Source organism: Fusarium mangiferae, assembly GCF_900044065.1.
Source record: "Fusarium mangiferae strain MRC7560 genome assembly, contig: FMAN_scaffold012, whole genome shotgun sequence".
NCBI classification, from domain to species: Eukaryota; Fungi; Ascomycota; class Sordariomycetes; order Hypocreales; family Nectriaceae; genus Fusarium; species Fusarium mangiferae.
In genome coordinates, this window is record NW_024573932.1 from 115,940 (window position 1) to 138,365 (window position 22,426).

Sequence of the window (22,426 nt, forward strand, 5' to 3'; positions counted from 1 at the left end):
CGCCACTGAGAACCCTGACTTCTCAGATTCTCTGTCAGTCATGGTTAGATCCGCCGGCTATAACTGTTTTCGGCCGTCAAAGAGACACCAAGGATAGCATCACGGCGGAGGCAGTGGAGATGTTGTCGACTTTTACCTCAAAATGCCACGTTAATTCATCTTGCTAATTTCTTTCTACGTCACGCGGGGGATTGACCGGGAAGATTGTCGGATCTCAAGACCCTTCGCAAACTCGGAGATTCCTGTTCAAAATGTTCTAGACGCAGCCATCGCTCAGATCTCTGGGGGCTTCATCTTGCGTGGTAACATGGGGATTATTGCTGAGCCCTGAATTAGACAAATACGGCAAGACAGCCTCATGTGATCAATATCATCATATCTAGTCGTCGAGGTAGAACAAGACAGGACCACAATCTAGAAGTTTGTCTCTGACAATAGAAGCGAAGGCTGCTTCAATATTAACTGTTAACATGTGGAATACATTCACCATCCAACACCTATCAGCATTAGAGGATTACAGCTCATGGTATTTTATGCCACAAACTTCCCCATACGTGCGTCTTGATCTAGATTCATCTTCAAGAGGGGGCAAGCTGAGCCGGTCCGGGGTTGAGGTTGACGAGTTGTTTCCAATATGGTCCATTTTTAGATGTTCCCAAAATGGCTAAATTTCCCCGCGGCTCAACTCATGTTTGTTCTAAGGTAGGCAATGGAATGGAAGTCTTTGTCGTGGGAGATCAACTCGAAATCGGAGTCTGGCTACTGGTTCCTCGTCCTCGTGGTAATTTTGTCCGAGTGGGCTAAGAATTTAAGCGTCATACAGCCCATGAGAGATCTTGGATTCGGCGCTAAAAATTACTGGTCCCTGAGTTTATTTGGTTAGTTCCGGAGAGCTCGATTTCGAGGGATTGCCTTTTCAAGTAAGACTCTCCGATCATTGGGTCATTGTGCAGCTGCGACGAATCGTTGGTTATCAGCCTCGTTATTCTTCTCTCTTGTCACCTGATCTAAACATTGTATGTCGGGCTTCTTGACGAAATTCTGACTTATATCAGACCATTCCGCAGAAATAATCCGAATAATTCATCCTGTTATTCATATGCTCCGAGACCCTCACGTGGGTGAAATAGTTGATGGTCGGTTTTGTGTTAGAGCAAGACAAGTATCTTAAACACAATCGCACTTCTTTGGTCACCAAGCCAGTCACTTCTATCATGTGCAACTCACGCTTTCACTGTCAATCTTTGATGAACAGTCCTCTATCTTTCGACGTCGACCTCGAATTGTCTATTGTGTCGTTCTAGCGAATACTCGGGCTATCTGGCATCTGCAGTGGCTTAACCTACACCATTCTCTCTGAGTTCCAATATTGTGTTGTCACCAATACCTACTGTATTTTCTACTGGCTCACCATAAGGACCCTACTTTGCATTGAATTGAGGAATAATATGTATTTTGTGTTATATACTGCGTATATCATAAATATACAGGGAAACATGGTATGTCCAAATGAATGTATTTCGGCTCAATTTAGCTGTAACCGTCAGAACCGCAATGAAACCTCGATAAACATGGGAAATTTATCGATCATATGAAGCAACATGGTCGTTATGTATTCCTACTAAAACAAGAATTAATATTATTGACATCGTGATGCCTTTGACGATATCCAATGACCTGTATTCATAGAACGCGCAGGCAACTCTAAGCCGGTCGTGGAGAATGGCATTGGAAGGCCTGCTCAAGATCCATAGGAATAACGCTCACACATGCCATTGCTTGACATAGTAGCCAGAGTTTATGAGAGGTATCTGAGTCATGTCTGGGTTTGTAAATGGACAAGGCCAATGAATAGTGTTTCCATGGATATGTGAGGGAATACGTAGTCTATCCACAAGGCTTGAACATACATGTCCTTGTGTCCTGCGACTACCAGGTACAACTACGGATAACAATACTATTGTGGTTACCCTGTAGATATACCTGGTACACCGGGTGCATCGTCATCACGCGATACTAAACTCGAATCTCAACCTCTGCAATTTAGATCTCCGTTGAGGCCGAGACTTTTAACAAGGTCTGTAGTCCTTGCAGGAAGAAAGAATAAAGGAAACTCGAGATAAAGTCAAAAATGCAGATTGGGCAGGCTGTTGGAGATCGTGCTGTACGCGTGTAAAAGCAAGGGCTCGAGAATGAAGCTGAGGAGACTTGACAAGGGTTGAAAAAGAAACAACACCCAGCAAATATTTGAAGAACACTATATATATGGCAAAGTTCCAAATAAGAAATAGAAAAGCATGAGTAGAAGTGTTAGAAATCAAGCCCTTTTGAGTAATTAGTGAATGGCCTTGCAGGTTGAGGCGCCTGCTCAGTCCGACCTCGCCAGTTCATCATGTCCTCAGACAAAGTCAAAGCCCAGTAAGATCCAGGGTGTTTGGAATCAGCCGCAGGAAAAAGATCACAGGAAAGCTGTGACATTGTCTTCATCCCCCAAAACTGGTCTGATAACTAAATAATATCAATGAGTGACTGGAGTGAATGCCGAGAGCTTCAACTTTCAAGAATGTGGGCATGCCTCGACTCCCCAATCTTTCAAGGAGAACTTCTGAGCCCTCAGTACCCGAAAGAGAATTAAAACGGGGGTTTAAAACTGTCTGGTACGCCCCTCGGCATCTTCCCACGTCTTGTCCCTTACAAGAAACCACAGACGTTGGTGCTGCCCATCACGTCCTCCTGCATATGACTCAGAAACGGACTCGACCCGAGCCGGTCATGCAAGAAACGATCAAGATGTTTGATGTGCAGGATGGATTCAGTTTATCACCATTGTAGGCCATGTCTTCCAACGGGGAGGCAAGATGATGGCCACAGCTATCCTTGTCTTCAACATAAGCGTCGTTGGCAGCATGTCAAAGCGGAACGTAACCCACAACGCATGAAACATGGCTGTCTTCACCAAAGTCTCGTTTTGATGCAAGACCCCGAAGTCGGCTATCGTCAACCGAGCTCGACAGGCCGGGATCCCGGCCGAAATCTCGAGTCGCTCCAGACATCGGGGACGTCCGGGCCTCGGAAGCCACGATATCCACCGCGGCAGTTGTGACTACAAGTCAAACTCTCAAGGTGACATTCAAGCCTCTTCATATTCCGTGCGCTGATTTCCCGTGAAACTTTGATCGTCGTTAGAGTCGCAAGCAAGGGCTCGATCGATCGATGAAACTTCGGATGTTCAAGGAATCAACTGCGAGTTGCGAGTCAAGGGAGGGGGATTCGCCTGACGAGATAGTGTCATCTCAGATCGATTTGAGCCAAAGCAACTAATGCATGTTTCTAGGTGACAAGTTTGATACCGGGGGTTTTCAGAGGTCCAACCGCCAAACACCAACTCTAAAATACCTTGAATCCCTACCAAGACCTAGACATCCCTGCAACGGGCATTGCTTCTCCGGCAGCACAGACACAAAGACTCGAGAAATTAACAAAATCCAAGGCTCGAGGATAAGGCTGCACTTGAAACACCAAGAAGTGTCCAAGCGTAAGGACCGGCCGTTTCGTGCCCAGTGCTGTTTTGCACCTGAAAATAGCAATAGAAACAGTAGTAAAAGACCGGTTGGAGGCCCATGATCCTTGTTGCCGATCGTCGTAAGTGGAATTCTACGGAGATGGTTGGTTTAGTCTCGGAAACTCGGATAGCGTTCCATACCCTGTCAATGGCAGCAGCGGCATTGTCATTCAAAGATTACATACTACAGAGTTCATGGTAGCAGGCAAGCATCCGTGCATGTAGATCATGAAGGTTAAGCTTCTTGTCGAGATCCTTGAGCCTCTGAACAAGAGTCCGAGAGTATGTATGTTTGTATGTATGCATGTACCCTTGACTTACTTGATAATTGAGTCTCAACCGGGTACTGCGCCCGTCGAGGTTATGATTCGTCGGTTCGGGATAAATCATGTTGGTGGAACACAGCTGTGATCATCGAGGCGCTTCGTTCCGAATGTCTTGATACTATGATCAGGAGATGGGGCCTCTCCTCTCCCAACAGGTCCTGAAATTCACTCAGTTGCTGAGCGACAATGGTCACTGGACGGCCTGGTTTATCTCTTTTTGAATATTTGCATATTCAGCCGTGGATCCGATATGTCACCCTGTCTGATGCGTTGCAGTTGCACCAACCAGAGACTTGACTGGTGACACAAGCCGCGGCAACTCACTGAGGCTAGATTCAAGGAAGCCTGGCTTGGTGACCAAGATATAACTCATCGCGAAGAACTCCCTTTTCCATAAAACTGGTGTGGAGAGGACTTTGCGCTTTGACAATCGAGGCCCACCTACTGCTATGTTGTCGAGTTATATCCGTGCTTGTTTCACCCATGAGATGGGAATAAGCTGTTCTTTAGCGTAACTGCCGAGTAAAACGGCCGTTACTAAATGTGAAAATCAGGCCATATGCTGTACCCTGACTGCTTGGATCGTGGATGCACTCAGGCGCTTAGACGTTATCCAAAATGAACGCCTCAAGGAAAACTGCATCCGACGAAACCCTGAGTGCCTGACCTGGCCTGGGTCATCTGCTATCAAGGGCATTAATCTTGATGCCGCCTGGCCACTTTTGGCCTGGCCATCTTCACTAATCGGACTATCTGTAAATGGCCCAGATCTGGATCTCACCAGTTTAGTGGTTGGACTCTTCAAATTGCCTAATACAGACAGATCTGCTAAGGAGATCGCGAACAAAAATAACCGCTGGAATGAGTGTGATTGACAGTGACATTTGCTATGAATGGTGAGATACCAGCCAACATGCTAGACTTTGCAAGAGCTGTCTAGTAACGGGGAAAAATGATTCTTGGTGTGTGATTGCTTCAGGAAGACACTTTCGATACGTATGTAGTAGTCTGCTGCGACTAAGAATCACATGCGCAAGTCGCAGCCACTCGCTATCGCACCTCTGTGATCAAGAGTCTTTGGGGTGGATTTCACGTAACGGTTTGTTGACAAGGGCTAGCCGGGTAGCGCAGATCAGTAGGTTTAACCAACTTTGGAGGGGAATCGTTGTTGCGATGCTGGAGTACTTTTGGCTAGAGTCAGAGCATCCCACTTTGCAAGCAACTTCCTTGCAAAACTGCCTTGGAATATCCATATTCGTAAAGGGTCAATGAGGATACTGCTTTGCTTATCCATTAGCATGCATGCGTAGTGTTGCCCGAGGATGGCTGAGCCCGTACCCAAAACAGCGGCCAGGCCAAGAAGATGGTTGGTGATCAGATCAAGCCTCTCATCGGCCTGTGGCACGAGCTGCATGTGCATCTAACAGTGCAGCCTCTAGCCTCTTGTTAATAATCGATTTTCTGAGGGTGTGATGTCAAAGGCATCGAGTCCACGCAAGAGATGACAGGTGCCATTTTACTACCAGGGCACAGTGGTTAGCACAACACTCTCCAGTCCATCAAAACCTTGTCGAGGAGGGGTTATCGTTGCGCCAATCCCCTGCCCGTAGAGACAGCCAGGAACCACCCTCTTCAGGAACGTCTTGAACTGTGGATGGCACAATGGGAGGCAATTTCGAGGTCCACGCCCTGTCTGCCTCGAGCACGAGATCCGTGCGCACATCCAGAAGTGTAAGTCTTGTTGTCTCTCTCCGCACTCCCGGGAATATCACTCTGAGATAGCTCAACGCTCCTTAATAAACTAGGGTCTTGATGAATCCACAAAGCTTAGCTTGAAATCCGTGGAAAGAGAGGACACGTTTTCTCTAGCAGATGCAAGCTGACTGGACACAACTGCGGAGATGCAATGGTCGGAGTTATTGGGATGGCAGCATGGTAAGAAAGCGCCCATATCTGCAGAAGAGGCTATAAGAAAAGCCCCCTCACCTGAAGAATTAGTCACAATATTTTCCTTATGATGAACGGTTTACGGGCTCCCTACCTGGAGGAGTTCTCCCGGCCGGGAAACTCGGACCCGCCAGGTAATCCATACCAGCCCTACGGAGAATAACCATACAATGGGATGTTGAAATAATGATAGGAATGATCTTGGCTTTGAACCAGTTCCAGTCCGGTCCCCTGGAACTGTTCCTAGGTGCAATCCAGGGTCGGTTTCATGTCCAGAACAGCCACATAGCGTGGATGCCACGGGTGTTGTTGTGCACAGGCGATGGGCTTGTGAACTTTGTCTTATCCAAGAGTTGCAGACTACTGTAGGTCGAAACTAAGCCGTTGTCGATTGCCTCTCCGATGTATTGCGGATCATTTCCCCGCCAACTCAGCCTGGCTTGACGTTGCATCCTGGAGCGGGGTTGGGGAGCAGGAGCTTATGCCCGACAGTGGCAGAGCGAATATCTATAGTGCAGTATTCGTAGCTGATGGAGGGGATCGCTGAAGCGGCATCACATAGCCGTATTCTCTCTCCAGCGTAAAGTTGGCTCGATGGTGGTTGCTGGCGAAGCGAAGGAAACTGATGCTCTTGGCTTAGTTTCCTATCATTAGCTGAGACTAAAGTGTAATTAGCGGCTCTTCAACCTTGGGTTGCCAGTCAACTCTGTCCGTCGGCGCCCTCCGATCCCAGTTGGTGATGTTCCGAAGAAAGACTTCTCTCCACTTGCGGAGCAGAACGACATCCATCATAGGGGCGGCAAGAAAACTTAAGACTCCTATCCTAGATGACGAAAATACTCAGGTAACTCTAGCCTTAGATGAGAGGGCTTTTACTGATTTCATATTAGCATCTTCCCATAAAGTCTTGAGTTTTCTTGCTCCCTGAGGGCAATCGCCCGTAATATCTGTCTATTCCCGAAAGAGGATAGAAATCTTTGCGGGCGCCTGTCGATCCGGGAACACGAAGTGGGCTTTGAGCCAGGAGCCCGGTTAGCCTATTATGAATGGAATGCTTCATCTCAGTGGAAAGTACTTACCGACAAGGTCTGGCATTGCATGTACAGTATAGAACAGTAAGGTAGCGCAGGAAACAGAGACTGCAGCTGTGCCTTAGCAAACCAAGGCAGAAGGAGACCATTTCGAGGAGAACTTCGTTCCTTCAATGGGGAAAGCTTGATGATGTTGCACTCGCTTACTTCGTAAAATATGGGTGTGGTCAGCCCATCTTGACTTGTGGCTACCTGAAATGCAAGAGCCACCAGGAAACGAACGAGTTGCATCTTGAGCGCATTCACTCGTTTATCCTCAGACCTAACATCTTTGTCTTGACTGTTACATTCCTGTATGTAAAGTTCTGCCGCCACGCATCAAGGTGCCGAGTGTCCGAGCTTCAAAGCCTCGTAAGGCGTGAAGAGAGCCATTCAACGCTCTGTCGATAAAGTGAAACGGGGGTCGAGGGGCTGCAGCAGAGGTTCAACGGTTGCCCATTTTCCAGGAACTCGGCAAACCTTGAATTCCGTGGCTCACTGAGGACGCAAGGCCTCGACTCAAAAGCGCCAAAAGCGCCACCAACGATCAACCTTGATCCTCGTTATGCATGCACCTTGCTGCTAGATGGACGGTGGCGCCAGTACCGTATTGAACTGCCCAAGCACATTCATGATCGATTCGGAAGTGAGCTTATCGAAATCCAGGATCACTAGCCACCCATAAACCTGGCATCGAGGCTCCAACGCACCGAAGCAGTCAGTTATCAGGATCGGCAGTACTGAGTACAGCCCTTGAAGATACGCCCAAGCAACGGCAGTTGCATTAGGGACCAAATTATGCTGTCGATTAGTATTCGATTGTTTATACACTCGCACCTGGTGGACATTCGACCATAATGCTATCGTAGACTCCATCAGCTTGACGATGATCAACCCCACAGATACTTCATCAAGTCTCACATCAATCACTTTGCGTGACTGAGCCACAGGCTTATTCTGCGCCATGCCGAACAGGTCCTAACTGACCTTGAATCTGATGCCTTAGTTCATCGCTGCCGTCGGAAAGCTTGTTGATCATCTCACCCACTGGTTCGTTGCTCAGGATGAACTAAAAAAGATATGTTCATATCCTGCTAGCATTGAAGTTCTTGACCAGTTTCGCTTGAGCTTAGTCCCTTGTCTAGCCCCAAAGTTCGCCCATCTCGGATGCAGGAAGACATGGGCCGGGCCTGGGGTCCATGTAGCTTGCCAAGGATCAAGCTTTCTTTCCGATGCAGTGTTGCTTTCGTTCGTGAGTCTTCGGCCGAGTTGTTGTGACCCAACATCCAGGCCGCTTGGGCTCGGCCGCTGTCGGCTTGCCATGCAATGTAACATCCTTCGACCATCGCCATGAAAGTATTGTATAAGCAGCGATCGTCTTTGAGGCCTGTTGGCGTGATTGAGTCTAGATCAATCATGCCCAGCAATTGGCTTACGACGCTGGGCCGCCGCTTCTTTAAACAGAGGTTAGAACAACCCTCGGAATTCACCGTTTCCTCTCATTTTGATACGTGCCACACCAGCTGGAGAAGAGGTATTGCCACATCAAGAGTTGAACCTCTGATATTTTCCCTTTCATTTTGAATTGGGTTTGCCAGGTCCAGAATATGCAGATGATGTGGCTTCTGATGGTGGCCGAAACTATTGAGACCTGGCCGAGTCTCGTCTGAAGGAAATGCTAGCATCTCTTCCAGGAGTATGGGAATTCAAACGCCACCGTGCCTGCTTCCAGGTACAACGGTTTGCACACTTCCGTGCTTAGTTCGAAGCCCATTGAATTCAGGACGAAACGAGACGGATGGCGGAGTCTTGGGCACATCACAACCTGTGTCCCCCGTTAGCCTTGAGACTTGATTGATGTGTTATTACGCGAGGGCGTCCAAGTCAATGCACATTCTGCGGACCTGTAGGAAGCTGATGCAGAACTCGGCATCTCTGAGGAGACACGGACTAAGATTATCATCCGAGAGGAGTCCGGACCAATAAGATGGAAGATATCTGAGGGCTTGAGGGGCTTGTTGCTGGCCCCAGCATGTCGCAGAAGCAATGGCAGGCGTTGTCTAAAGCTCTCCCACTTTGATCGAAAGTCTATTTTCCCCTCACGGCCTTGCCTGGACTATGCCGCCCTCTGCTTGAGCACTAATCAGGTGTGCTGGTATAATGTGGCTGCACTGGGGTGAGAGCTGCCGTGCATATTTGATGGACCTGGTTCCCTGGAAGACTGTTGAGTACAACGTACTGTTTCGTAAGACCTAGAGCAAAGACGTTCGGATCATACTTATCATATATTGAGTGAACCCCCCGTCTTTCAGTCGTTATTCGCTTGTTCTCCTCCTCTTCGATCTCTTTATGTCAATACGGAAAACAAAGTATTGTTCTCTGCCTTGCTGTATCAGCAGCTAAATCCAATTCACCAAGAACTGACCAACAGTTCAACTTTTACTTCGACCTTTGGCGTTTCTATCTTACTTTGCCGAGCAACCCGATATAAGAATCTACTGTAATCTGTTCGACAGGACAGACTACAAGACTCCAATGGCTGCCTTTATACACTCTTATCCTCACCACATGGAACCCCCATTTGGAAATCCCATGAACATCATGACCGCAACCCCATCACCAGGGTGTATTATGACCCCTTCCCCATATTATACTAGAACACCATCGCCCACAAGTCGAGTAACCATGGGATACCAGCCTGTCCCTGCCCAAGTTCAAGACCCCTCCTTCTTTGAAGAGGCTATAGGTAGTTCTCCTCACCCACAAGAACTGGCACTCGGCTTCATGCAAGCACCATTCCAGTATAACCCGGCATCCAATGCACCTAGTGGACCCTTTCCTTTTTTGCCTACATTGCCAAGTAGCGAGCTCGAGCAGAGGCCTACCCGCCGGGCTCGAAACCGAAAACCGTCCCAATTAAGCATCGTCACCCCCAAAGAAGGTAGTGGCACGGGAGCTGTGCCTAGTTCTCCAAAGCAGAAGAAGCGAGGCCGCAAGCCCAAAGGAGGAGCCAAGGAGTCAGGGAAGTTTCATCAGGAGATTGAGCTTGATGAGGACGACCTTCCCAAAGACCCTCGACGTCGACGTATTCTTGAACGCAACAGGATAGCCGCGACCAAGTGTCGTCTTCGGAAACGAGACGAAGCATCCGCCCTTGCTTCCCAGGAACAAGCCATGGAAGACCAGAACCGGTATCTTTCCTCATGCTTCGACTCATTGACAGCTGAGATATATCACCTGAAAACGCAACTATTGCAACACACAGACTGCAACTGTGTACTGATTCAAAAATATATCGCCAATGAAGCCAAGAAGACAGTTGATGGCCTGCTTTCTTGCTCATCGACCTTCCAGCCCGACAATGACCCCATGAGCCCATATCGTCGAGGTTCATGCAATAGCGGCACCAGCCCCACTGAATCCCTGGGTGTGCCTACTCCAGAGTTTGAAGGAGTCTCGCCAGCCTGGTCACAGCCTTTCCAAACTGGCCATGCTTCATCATCAGAGGTTGGAGAGGAACTCTTCGAGATGCCAATGAACCCTTACCGCAAAGGGTCAATCCAGATGCAGAGTCAACCGCTCACCAGCATAGCACCACTGCATCATCCCGAATCCGAGATATATGCCGGTATGGGGCCTCCACCCCAGCATGTGGATGGTATCAGTTGGAATCCTTCGTGGGGATTTTAGTAACGAGGCTATGATCCTGTACCGCTGCCTTGGGTATTGCGATCATGTAGCTTGGTTGAGACTTTCGAAAGCGATTGAGGAAAAAGCTATTCTGTACATACGATCATGGGTAAAGGCGTTTTGGCTTGGGGGTGACATGTTGCAAGCGTTCTGCATCAAGGGAGGTTAGCCAGTATCTTTTTTATATTATCCACCAATCCAGAAGTCGAGATCAACTGTTTTTTTTATTGAAATTCAAAGAGGGGTGAGATCCTATCAACCAAACCAGCTGGCTGTGATCTGCTCGTCGTGTTTACCTTCTCGTGTTTTCAAAGCTCAATGGCTGTAGGCACTCTCCTTCCTTCAGCATAAAACGTTACAGTATATCCATTGCTTGCTGAACTCATGTTAAATGAAGCAATGGTTATTAGGTGATGCAGACGTGATCCACTAAGTTCCGGGCTTCGCTGGAGTTTTCACACATTAGAACATTGTGAGCGTGTCAAATGCCTACATGCGAGGTGGATCGCCGTTGTTCCAGATCGAAGAGTGTGGGGTGATCCAGATCTCATGTTTCCCCTGCAGCTAATCGAACGTCTGCATTAGAGCATGCCCAATGTGGTGATGGCATCGGAGTGACCCACTAAGTTGATGGGCCAATTCTCAATCGCCACCGTGAACCTGCACGTCATGGCATTGAATGAGGTGATTCGTGTCAATCTGGTTGGAGAGCAGGGTAGAAGAAACTGGGCTGATGGAAAATGCTCAACGCGAAGTTTAAACAAGTCGAATGAACAAAATGAAACCCATGTTCCCCTTCCTGAGGTACCTGAAATGACGAACGGACTTTCAGAGATCAGTGTTGTCTGCATGTGGTCGCAACACAGTTGGTTGCAGTGTCGCAATTTCAGATCTATCTGTTATGATTTGGCCTGGCTCGACACGGACAAAGCATCGTTCGAGACTTGAGGTCTCGTAGTGTAATCGCACAGCTCTGAAGAAAGTAAGATGTTACGGCAGTGATACGGCTTGATAAGAGTGCGCAACCGTTTGAGCCCGAGTCCGGCGGTATGAGTTGGCAGGAGGCTCTAGAGAAGTCGCAGACATAGGACCAAGTTGTTGTAAAGATTCTTGAGTCTGGGTTGAGCCTCAGCTAGGACTGGGCTGGGGCTGCAGCAGGGGGGAATGCAGGTTCTTGAAGATCTCCCCAGCGGTCGGTAATTCAGCGGTGACAGCATCACGCTTCCTTGTAACATCGCTGCTGGCCGTAAACCAGGGGTCCCATTCCACGAGGCGATCCCAAGTCGTTGAGGGCTGGCTATACACCAATCAGCCTTTGCAAGGCGCGAACCGGTGAAGATGGCCAGACTGGAGTGGGTATGGCCCATAAGGATAGCTTCGTAACGACTAATGTACCCTTGTCGCAAGTGAAGGAAGTATGCCCCTTTGAGAAGTTGAGCCACATCGAACTTTGCCCTGATTATATTTCAAGCTGGACGATTCTGCAAACGCTAGGGTTCCTTCTTTCATATTCTTTACTTGCAAGTCGGCATTCGAAAAGCTTCTCAGTTCCGCGAGAAATCGAGTTGGAGTTGCCCGCGACTTCCCAAATATAGCAGAGACTCTGACAGGCATCATCATATAAGGTAGGTATTCATTGCCTCAGGGCAAGAAAATTCCCCGACGCCCCATCAATAAACATCCGCTGGGTGTCTTCGTTAAATATCGAAGCACCAGTGCTGCTAGATGCCGCTTTGAAGTTTTTCTCGAGGCCGGGCTTCAATAACAAGCGCATTAGTCGGGGGAGTTTTTAGGCGAAGTAAAAATCGTCAAGCTCGCCAGAGGGAAAGCGCCTACCTATCCACATTCCCTTGTCGAAAGCAGACATCACCATTGTGTCCTCGTGACTCAATTGATTGCAAGGAAAGCATTGGAAATACATGCTTCATCGCACGTTGTCACCGAAAGAATTGGACGGATCTCGCTTCAGACTTACCGACGTTTGGATGAGCGCGTGAGGAAGAAGACTTTTTCACCGCTGACGACTACCTCACCTCACCTGAGGTTCAAGTGTCTTGTACTACCTGAGCCACCCACAGACGGGACGGGACAGGCCAACCTGGAACATCCGACAGCGCATCGCACCTTCCCGCATACCAGACAGACCAAGACATTTTGGTAATCACAACCTGAAGCAGCTGACCTGCCTGATTGCTCGTACCTAAGGTTGTTCAGGTAACCCTAGGAAGGAAAGAAGCAGCCCAGTGCGAACGCAAACACGCAGGAGAGATCCCGTTTGTTACGTTCCACCGCGTTTGTGATCCTCGACTCTTGGCCTTAAACTGAACTTCTACATCCTCAAATTCTTCTTCAACGCCGGTTCCCGTTATCAGTATTACACCCCGGTTACGACCGGTGAGTGCAATCGTTGCTACGGCGGATCGAGAGGTTGCCCTTTTCCCCATTTCTTGTCATTCGCTTTCCCCCAAGGATACTTCATACACTCTTTCTTGGCCGCTTTCTGCTACCTTATCTTGCCCTCAAGTTGCCAGCTTCACCACTTAATTGGGATCCCACTCATTGTTTCAGTCGATTTTATCTGGAATCTTCAGAGATTCATACTCCCCATCGATGCAAATGCTCGATCCAAACTTAGTCACTATGGCGGCCAACTCACCCGCGAAAACCGCCTTGGTGATCCTGTACTACTTGTACCCAGCTCTCGTTTTCATCTACTTTTTCTTCGCCTCACTCGTTTCAGCCTGTACAGTACACTCTTCTGGCAAAGATGAGCGAAAGAAGAAGTGTCCCAGCCGACGGTTGACACTCGTCTTCTACCTCCTGTGCATCCTGACATACACTACTCAGTTGTTGCTGCTTGGTGCCCAGGCAGTCCTCTCACAGAGATGGCCAACAGAGGATCATATCATCATTGGCCATCTGGCTTGCATTCTGGCGTTCGGGACCCAACTGAGTCGCTGCCTCGACACTGACGAGGGCCCCTTCTATCCTTTCATCGGGTCTTGGTTGCTTGGACTGTCTTTTGATATTGCAATCACTGTACTGTCTGCTATTTTGGGACTGTTATCCCCGTTCGATGTCTTCAGTATCCTTGCAAGCGTTAGCATCAGCATTCGTTGCCTGTCTTTCATATCACTCGCTAGTTTGTTCGCTGTTCGCTTCTCTGCAAAATCGAAATCCGATGAAGAGCAGGAACCATTGTTGCCCAAAGTTACAACTACGTCACCTGAAAGTCCGACCAGTCAGGAATCTGGGTATGGGTCGACACTCCAGGCTGAGGAAGAAGAAGAAGAAGAGGCCCCGGAGTATAGTTGGGAACGCAGAGAGAGAGAGGCCAAAGAGGCTATGAAGAAGAGGCTCGAGGAAGGTGGAAACTGGTTTGAGTACGCCAAAGGCTTCAAGGTAAGTAAAGAATGCTTGCACTTATTCACCAATTCAGCCCCCCAACTGATACCACCGCTTGTGACCGTGTGAGGGTCATTGCGCTAACTCATAACAAGATTCTTTTCCCATACGTCTGGCCTGTCGGCAATGTTGGTCTGCAACTTCGTGCTGCGGCTGTGTGCCTATGCCTGTTCGTATCCAATGCTCTTCACCTACTCATCCCCCGCCAGACAGGCATTATCATGGACAGCCTGAATGGTTCCGGCAACAGCAATCCGTGGATCTCGGTTCTTGTATTTGCTGCCCTCCGCTTAGCTGCTTCTGAGTCGGGTATCGAGCTAGTTCGTCAGTGGCTCTGGGTTCCTGTTAAGTACTATTCCCACGACGCATTGACACGAGCAGCCTACTCGCACATGATGCATCTTTCAGCAGACTTCCACGACTCAAAAAGCTCATCAGACATGATGATGGCGATCTATGGAGGCAGTGCGGTTTCTAATGTTATTGAGAACGTCTTGCTCTATGCCGTGCCCATGCTCATTGATATGGGAGTGGCTATTGTCTACCTTTCTATCACCTTTGGGCCCTACGAAGGACTTATTACCGTGGCTACCGGTGTATTTTTCCTTCTTATTGCTAGCAGACTTGTTGCTAACTCCAAAGCTGCAAGTCGAAACCGTGTCAATGCACTATATGAAGAACACTATGTGCGCCAGTCTGGCTTCCTTGGGTGGCAGACAGTTAGTGCATTCAATCAGATCGGTTACGAAGACAATCGGCACGCCAATGCAGTCACAAATCGTTGGCTTAGAGAGCAGCAATATGTGCTTGGGTGGTATATCTCAATCGGATTTCAAACCCTGGTCCTGACATCTGGTCTTCTTGCGAGCGCATTTCTAGCAGTCTACCGTATCAGAGCAGGCCACGCAACACCTGGACAGTTTGCAATGCTTTTGATGTATTGGGCGCAATTGACATCACCGCTTCAGTTCTTTGCGAAGTTGGGAAAGAATGTAAGTGATGACTTCATCGATGCCGAGCGCCTGCTGGACATCATGAGAACCCAGCCATCAGTTGAAAACCAGAAGGGGGCTAGACCATTGAAGTTCGTAGCTGGGGAGGTTGAGTTTGAGCGGGTTTCTTTTAGTTACGACAAGAAGAAGGGTATCATCAAGGATGTCAGCTTCCACGTTCCTGCTGGCCAGACAGTCGCTTTCGTGGGCGCTACGGGAGCAGGAAAATCCACACTCATCAAACTCCTTGATCGGTTTTACGATGTGGGCGATGGCCGTATTTGCATTGATGGTCAAGACATTCGGGATGTTGATCTGTTCAGGTAAGACCTTATCAGAACCAATGGGCACTTAAACACATGACACTTAGCACTAACACAACCAACTAGCCTTCGCGATCGAATTGGAGTCGTTCCTCAGAATCCAATTCTGTTTGACGACACGATTATGAACAATGTACGATATGGAAGGATAACCGCGACCGATGAGGAAGTGTTTGAAGCATGCCATGCCGCTTGCATTCATGATAAGATCAAAGGCTTCACTCATGGTATGGGAATAGCCCTGAGATAACTACCAAACAATTGCTGACCTCGACAGGATACAAGACGCGGGTTGGAGAGCGCGGCGTGTAAGTGAACCTTGGATATCGCTATATAATTCTAGGCTGACCTAAACAGGAAACTGTCTGGCGGTGAGCTTCAGCGAATTGCAATTGCTCGAGCAATGTTGAAGAAGCCGGACATTGTTCTGCTCGATGAAGCCACTAGTGCGGTTGATACGGATACAGAGCAACAGATTCAGATATCTTTCAAGAGGCTGTGCCAGGGCCGAACCACGTTCATCGTCGCGTAAGTTTATACCTTGTCAGTGCCTTTCAGATTACGCTAATCCACAAAGCCATCGTCTTTCAACGATTATGAACGCAGACCGGATTATTGTAGTTGAAAATGGCGAGATACTTGAGCAGGGGAACCACGACGAATTGATCGTGGCTGGTGGGAGATACGCCGATCTTTGGTCAAAGCAGGTCTTTGTGCGAACAAAGGAGGAAGACGCTGATGCCTCGACTGGCCAAGCAGGATTTGTTAACGACCTATCCTCAGAACAGACCAGAACCGAACTATCAAAAGTCAACAAGCCGACAACAGCAACCAACGATCAACCGAAGTCATCCGAAGCCAGAGCTAGCGCAGAGGATGCTCTCGTTACCCAAGGTCGCAAGCAAGAGGTAGTTTCAGCCGAAGATAAATAGTCTTTGGTGATTCTAACCTTTACTTGCAGGGAACCCGGTTGAATCCTGTTGCCGCTACATTTACCCCTCGCAGGTTGGCCAAGATCAGGAAATCCATGGAGACCGGGACCTCCGAGGCATCGACCAGCTCCATCACTCAAGATGGATTGATAAATGTAAGCTCACAAACGAGCCGACAGTGGTCTGACGAGGTTGCCGAACAAGATGAGAAGACCTTGAAGACGACAGCCGTGACTGGCCGGCCATAGGAGGGTCGACCCATTACGAGTAGCGGTGACACTACAACGCAAGCCACGGACTCCAGAGAGAAAAAGAGAGCGTTTATGGCAGCCGTTGACCGTGCTCTTAAAAGCAAACAAGCGAAAGAATTTGACGAAGCAAAAGTCTCGGAGCGTAAGCACAAAGTACCAAGTTGCTGTACTCCGCTGACTCTCCAAGCTTTGGTCAAATGTGGAGATGAGGCTGAAGGGTTGGCTAAGGAAGGAGACGTGGCAGAGAGTCAAACTTTTGAATACAAGCTGCCGTACTATTCTCGTCGTGCTCAGTCGAAGAGCGAACCATCTCAGGCATCTCAGGGCTCTGACGGAGCCGACGTGGACAACGAACTCCCCCTCTCGTCGACAGGGAAGCAGATGTCCCCAGTAAGTGTTGAGTAAAATATACTATGGTCCTTGTAACTAATGAAGGAAGCATCGTCGAGTTACACTGCCTCCTATGAAGGCGAGTGCAGGATCCCAAATTCCTGTTGCCACCGAGCATAACCAAGCGGTGTCTTCAGTTTCTCGGACGGCGAAGGTCCGAGATAGCACCATCGATCGATGCTTCGACAAACAAAGCGCTCAACAAAGAGTGGAGCCGACCATGTCAGGTCGAATCGCGACATTGCCATCATCAAATGATAAAGATCCACAAGGCGAAGATGGGGTGACTACAGGCACAAACACCACGGACAGTCTCAAGCACGGCAACAATGAAATCTCGGAACCCAGAGAAAACCCCATCAGTTCCACCCCACGTCGTGGTGGCCGCGGGGGTCGACGAGGACGATCCCCTTGGTACCGTGGCCGACGTGGCAGAGGAGGTTATCGTGGAAGCTCACAGGGCAGACAAGCAGCATGAAGCGTGCTGCCACATACACATCATGGCGCTACAGAAATAATTCAGGACATGATAAATCCAGGGCAGAGGTATAAAGGAGAATAACGAGCCAGGAGAGGAGGCTCTTGCATGTATCAACATTACGAGTCTATGACTACCCACGAAGTAACAGCAATGACTTTTAGAGAGTGGTTATCAGTTAGTTAAGTGTTGCCTCAAGATAGACATAGATCAGGCGTTTATGACATCAACTACATATCTCAAATTTACTCTACGTTAGCCAGACAAAGTGGTGACGAGGGGCTCAATGACTGGCATGAGAATAAATAGAGCACCTAGAGAATGGCTGAAATAATGCAAGATGGCAAGTCTGAAGGCGTTTGAGGTACTTGATTGTCAGTATATCCATCCATAGGGTTACCTTGGTGAAGTCGAAGTGATAAATCGGGCGCACGTATGGAAGCACGAAGACGACTCTGGGGTTCGGAAGGTATGAAAACGTCTAGCTTTAATTTGCCTTGGGGAGCTTAAGTACTTTGAGCCCTTTCCATGTATATATGCATATGTTTGTATGGATGAAAGGAGTTCTCAACTCTCAGGCTCAAGCCACAGTTCCTTTGGTAGGTGACCGAGAAATCGTATCAACTCAGCTACCACGGTTTCAACTCTCCCAAATATATACCTGGCGTCACCCCGTAGACTCAACCCATCGCATATCTTCTGAACTGCATGATCAAGTCAGTATTGGTGGTCTTGAGCCAACAGTACTACTCGCAAGATTCCAGGTCCTCGAGTAGATGCCCAAGCTGCGATAGAATTGTCGATCTAGTATAATCCTGGTTACGAAACTTGTAGTCCAAGGATATCGTATATGTTGGGCGACGATTAGCTCCATAACTTATACCCCATCTATAAAAGTCTTGGCGGGCTTTTGAGATATCTTCTCGCGACGGCAAGGACTGCTTGACTTTGGCGGGTTGGTTTCTTATGCCACTGTCAACTACATCAAAATGGGCGATACATTCGGAGAAGAGAGTGCAGATATCTGGGGAATTCGTGTCCAGGGTCATTGTCACGATAATTCATAATGCGCTGTGAGATTGATCAAGTCGTGGAAGAAAGGAGAGGATACTTTACCCCTGAGATTTGGCCCATTTTAAAGGCATGGAGTGAACATGAAGCGACATTTCTGTATTCGATGTTGTTCTTGATCAGTGTCGAGTAAAGCAGGGCGAGAAAAGCTTTATCATGGTGTTACCATTTGTGTGACCCCGTCACTGAGGTTCGTGGTGATTCTGGAGACTCGGTATAAGTTAATGGCCTAAAGCGAGGAGTCGCAAGAGGGGAGCAGAGGAAGAGGCACGACAGCAATCCAAGGGATCGGATACACCTAGTTGGGACGGAATACAGTTGGGATGGCTGGATGGTTCTTGACTCTTACTTTCAACTCAAGACAGGGCATCGTCACGGAGGTGATAAGGAAGAGCAACCGCAGTTGAAGAGGGGTGAAGTTTGGAGAGGACTGTTTTTGGTATTGATAGGCACTTGGAATTGTGAGAAGTTCGAGGCTCTTTGTAAGAATACATCGGTGTCTTGATTAAGCTGCTGGCTGTGCTAATGATGGTGTGTATCACAAACTCACCTCAGAATCGCTGATAGCTTACCGAGGGAAAGCAAGACATGGGGGACTTTTCTCGAAGAGAATTAACTAACGATGACTCACGTGTGATCAACTTGTATATGAGCAAAGCATTTGATAATATGGTGATGAGTCTTTGTATGGGTTTAGGGCTGCTTATACACTCATCATAGAAACGCTGTAGAGCAGCTCAAACCGAAGCCGCAACGCAACGCAACACACAATGAATGAATGACCCTACCAGCAGCAACCTCATGCAAAAGTTGCCATATGGTTTCCCGCAGGAGACAAGACTCGGCGACTCCACAAGATCCGGTCCCGCAGCGCCACTGGCCGTGTTCTCACCGACAATGAGAGCGCCTTTCGCTTAAGCCATAAATCGCATGTAATATGAGATCTTATCAAGTGGCCCCCTCCCCTCCCCTCCCCTCCCCTCCACCAGCCATCGGTAGCCAGTTCCGATCCGGTCGAGGAGGTCCGTAGGGCGTGGTTTCGACGCTAGAAACTGCCATGAGCGGAGTCTAGAATGCAGTCTATTTTCCTAATTCGTTGTCTGGTGTAAGTGACTGGGAGAAGAAGAAGAAGAAGAAGAAAAAGAAGGAGAAAAAAAGAGAAAAGGATTTATTAACGTTGCGGGACCACTTCCGTGTAATTCTTATATTTGACTGGCACCTTTTCACTTCTGTTGATAAGGCAAAAACCATTAAATTTTGTTGAGGATGAAAGTCATGGCTGATTCAACGCAGCAAGAGCAAAATGTGCAACGGAATAGTTCTCAGGAAAACACCAACTGGGCGGCATTCGGTCTCGATCCCATCATGGCGACAGTGTCAAACATCAACCCAGACGCCGAAGCACAACCTGAAGCAGACTCGAGACAAGATGTCGAAAAGACAGCCAGTGCATGGATCTGCGTCCTTGGGTCCTTTCTAGCTCTGATACCTACATTTGGTAAGTCAATCACTCTTAGTGATAGTCGACTCTTGACTGAAGATGGATGGGCCAGGCTTCATGAACTCGTTGGGCACAGTCCAAACATATCTCAGCATGAACCAGCTCCACGACTACAGCGAAGGCGAGGTTGGATGGATCAGCGGCCTGTTCCTCTTCCTCTCACTCATTCTCAACGTCCAAGTCGGTCCAATGGTCGATGTCCACGGCCCCAACATCATCGGTCCCGTGGGAGCAGTTCTCTATGTGGCCATGTTTCTGCTCATGGCCGAGTGTCGCAACTACTGGCACTTCATGCTCTGCCTGGGAGTCTTCGGGAGTATCGGCGCCGCCATGACCATGGTTGTGGCCATCGCCATAGTAGGAAAACTGTTTGTCCGCAAGCGAGGTCTCGCGATGGGTATTACACTCGCAGGATCGTCCATCGGCGCTGTCATATTCCCTATTATTCTACGGTCGACGTATCCCAACCTCGGCTGGCAATGGTCAATGCGAATCATGGCGTTCATATCAGCCGGTCTTCTCCTCCCTGCCATTCTCTGCTTCACCACCTTCAACAAGATCTACAAATCATCAACAAATGGCCAACCCAGCCCCAAGAGCTCGACACTCAACTTGACCGCCTTTCAGTCACCCGCATTCTGCTTTGTTACGGCGGGCATCTTTATGTTTGAGTTTGTCATCTTTAGCATCTCGGGTCTTCTGCCGTCCATTTCCACCCGGGTCGGCTTCACTGCCGAGAATGGATATACACTTCTTTCTATTGTCGGGGCGGCGAGCACATTCGGCCGAGTCATTCCCGGAATTGTCGGCGACAAGTATGGGCATTTCAATGTCCTACTTGCTACCTTGGTCTTCACCATCATCTTTATGGGCGCTCTGCTCGTTCCTTTTGGGACCAAGTCAGCTACTGCTCTCTACGCCTGGTCTGCTATCTGGGGATTTGGGTCCGGGTCCTTTCTCTCCATTACTCCAGGTAAGCATCTTATGTTGTAGCTGATAAGAACATGCTAACAATCAACAGTCTGTATGGGTAAAACTTGCGAAGCCAAGGACTATGGTCGATATTATGGCAAGTCTACCCTCTTATCGTCTGTCAACTTCTACTGTAGCTAACCATTGCCCCAGGCATGATGAACTTTGTCACCGCCTTCGCACTGCTCATCGCTCTCCCTACAAGTGGTGCCATGCTCGAGAATATGGGCCCTCAAGCTCTGGCTGGTCTCTTCACTGGCATGACTGCCGTTGGAGGAGCTTGCTACTTTGCAGCCCGAGCTCTTCTCATTGGCAAGTGGCTATCTCCCACGACTATTATTTAATTTCTAAATACGGCTCATTATTTGAAAATCTGAATTTGGCCAAGTTGGGTGCCGTTGGTCTCTTTTATGGTTATGGGAGTTTGGGTTACACATACTGAGGAGATTGGAGAATGTATCTAGTCTGGCGCTGGTTAAAAGAAAGGAAAATGGGTATCAAGGAGCTTCAACATTGTGCTGCGGTATTACTTTACTCTAATAATAATATGATTCATAATCACTGAACAACGCAAGAGCCTCTCGGCACATAAAGAAGAGCAATACATCATATCATCACACACCCTTATCGTCTCTCCTCATAGCAAATCCCTTCTCGATTAACCTCACCATCAGTCCATTCGTCAGTGGTATCTCCCTGTCCCCCATCTTCTGCCCCTTAACCTCATCCTCCGTCGCCCAAACATAGTCCTGATGCTCCTTCGGATCCAGCTTGACCTCAGCTGTATCCTCAACATCAACCTCAAAGCTGAACTTGCAGAAGAACCTCTTCCCAGTTCTATTCGTAAAAACAGCTCCGGGTTTTCCGTTCGGCCCATCAGGAATAACACGTCGAATGTGTCGTAGTTTTAGCCCTGCCTCCTCCCAGAGCTCACGCGCGCAGCCGTACAGAACAGTTTCGTCTTCATCATCACAAGCACCGCCTGGAATCTCCCATTTGTTAGGCATGCTATCGTCTGGCGCTCTTTGGAGAAGGAGAATGCGGTTGGAGGTGTCAAAGACGAGGGCGCCTGTTGCGAGCGAGTCCCATGTCTTATCGTGGGTTTTCAGCCACTCGCGGTGGTTGACGTTCCATGCTGCGACGGACTCATCGAAAGTGAAGTTTGAGTCTGGAGGAGAGAGGTTCGTTTCCTGCTTGTCCGTCATTTTGTGTTGCTGTGTGTGAAGATGAAGATGGAGTGGAAGTGGAAGTGGGAGTGGAAGAGATGAATATAAGATAATGCTGCGACTGAACTGAGAAATGCCCCAGTATTGGATCTGCTTGTTGACGCTAATGCCTCACCTCACTCACTCACCTCACAAGACAAGCTATCGCAACAACCTATGTTTCGTGTCTGCCTAATATTCATCTTTACCTGCCTTACCTAGGCAGGCAATAATAAAAGTCAAGTGGCTCATTTCAATTCTCCAGTTCCCAAAGAGAATCTCTTGCACAAGTGTTTATATGTATAACAACT

General features: G+C 48.5%; 4 protein-coding genes across 4 annotated transcripts; 3 read left to right on the forward strand and 1 right to left on the reverse strand.

The window, feature by feature from the left end:
- Positions 1-9,440: 9,440 nt before the first annotated feature.
- Positions 9,441-10,595, forward strand: FMAN_07800 (uncharacterized protein; the record flags this gene model as incomplete). Its single annotated transcript, XM_041821198.1, has 1 exon — positions 9,441-10,595. The coding sequence occupies one exon, from the start codon at positions 9,441-9,443 to the stop codon at positions 10,593-10,595; it is 1,155 nt and encodes a 384-aa protein (XP_041687002.1).
- Positions 10,596-13,235: 2,640 nt separating this feature from the next.
- Positions 13,236-17,366, forward strand: FMAN_07801 (uncharacterized protein; the record flags this gene model as incomplete). The annotated part of the gene is made up of 10 exons (XM_041821199.1): positions 13,236-13,997; positions 14,096-14,594; positions 14,643-15,315; positions 15,382-15,542; positions 15,593-15,623; positions 15,673-15,843; positions 15,893-16,223; positions 16,277-16,402; positions 16,496-16,888; positions 16,938-17,366. 10 exons carry the CDS (start codon positions 13,236-13,238, stop codon positions 17,364-17,366), a joined length of 3,576 nt encoding a protein of 1,191 aa, XP_041687003.1.
- A 2,436-nt stretch (positions 17,367-19,802) lies between these two features.
- Positions 19,803-21,254, forward strand: FMAN_07802 (uncharacterized protein; the record flags this gene model as incomplete). The annotated part of the gene is made up of 4 exons (XM_041821200.1): positions 19,803-19,935; positions 19,991-20,911; positions 20,960-21,007; positions 21,064-21,254. 4 exons carry the CDS (start codon positions 19,803-19,805, stop codon positions 21,252-21,254), a joined length of 1,293 nt encoding a protein of 430 aa, XP_041687004.1.
- A 270-nt stretch (positions 21,255-21,524) lies between these two features.
- FMAN_07803 (uncharacterized protein) lies at positions 21,525-22,115 on the reverse strand (the record flags this gene model as incomplete). The annotated part of the gene is made up of 1 exon (XM_041821202.1): positions 21,525-22,115. The coding sequence occupies one exon, from the start codon at positions 22,113-22,115 to the stop codon at positions 21,525-21,527; it is 591 nt and encodes a 196-aa protein (XP_041687005.1).
- Between the last annotated feature and the right edge of the window lie 311 nt (positions 22,116-22,426).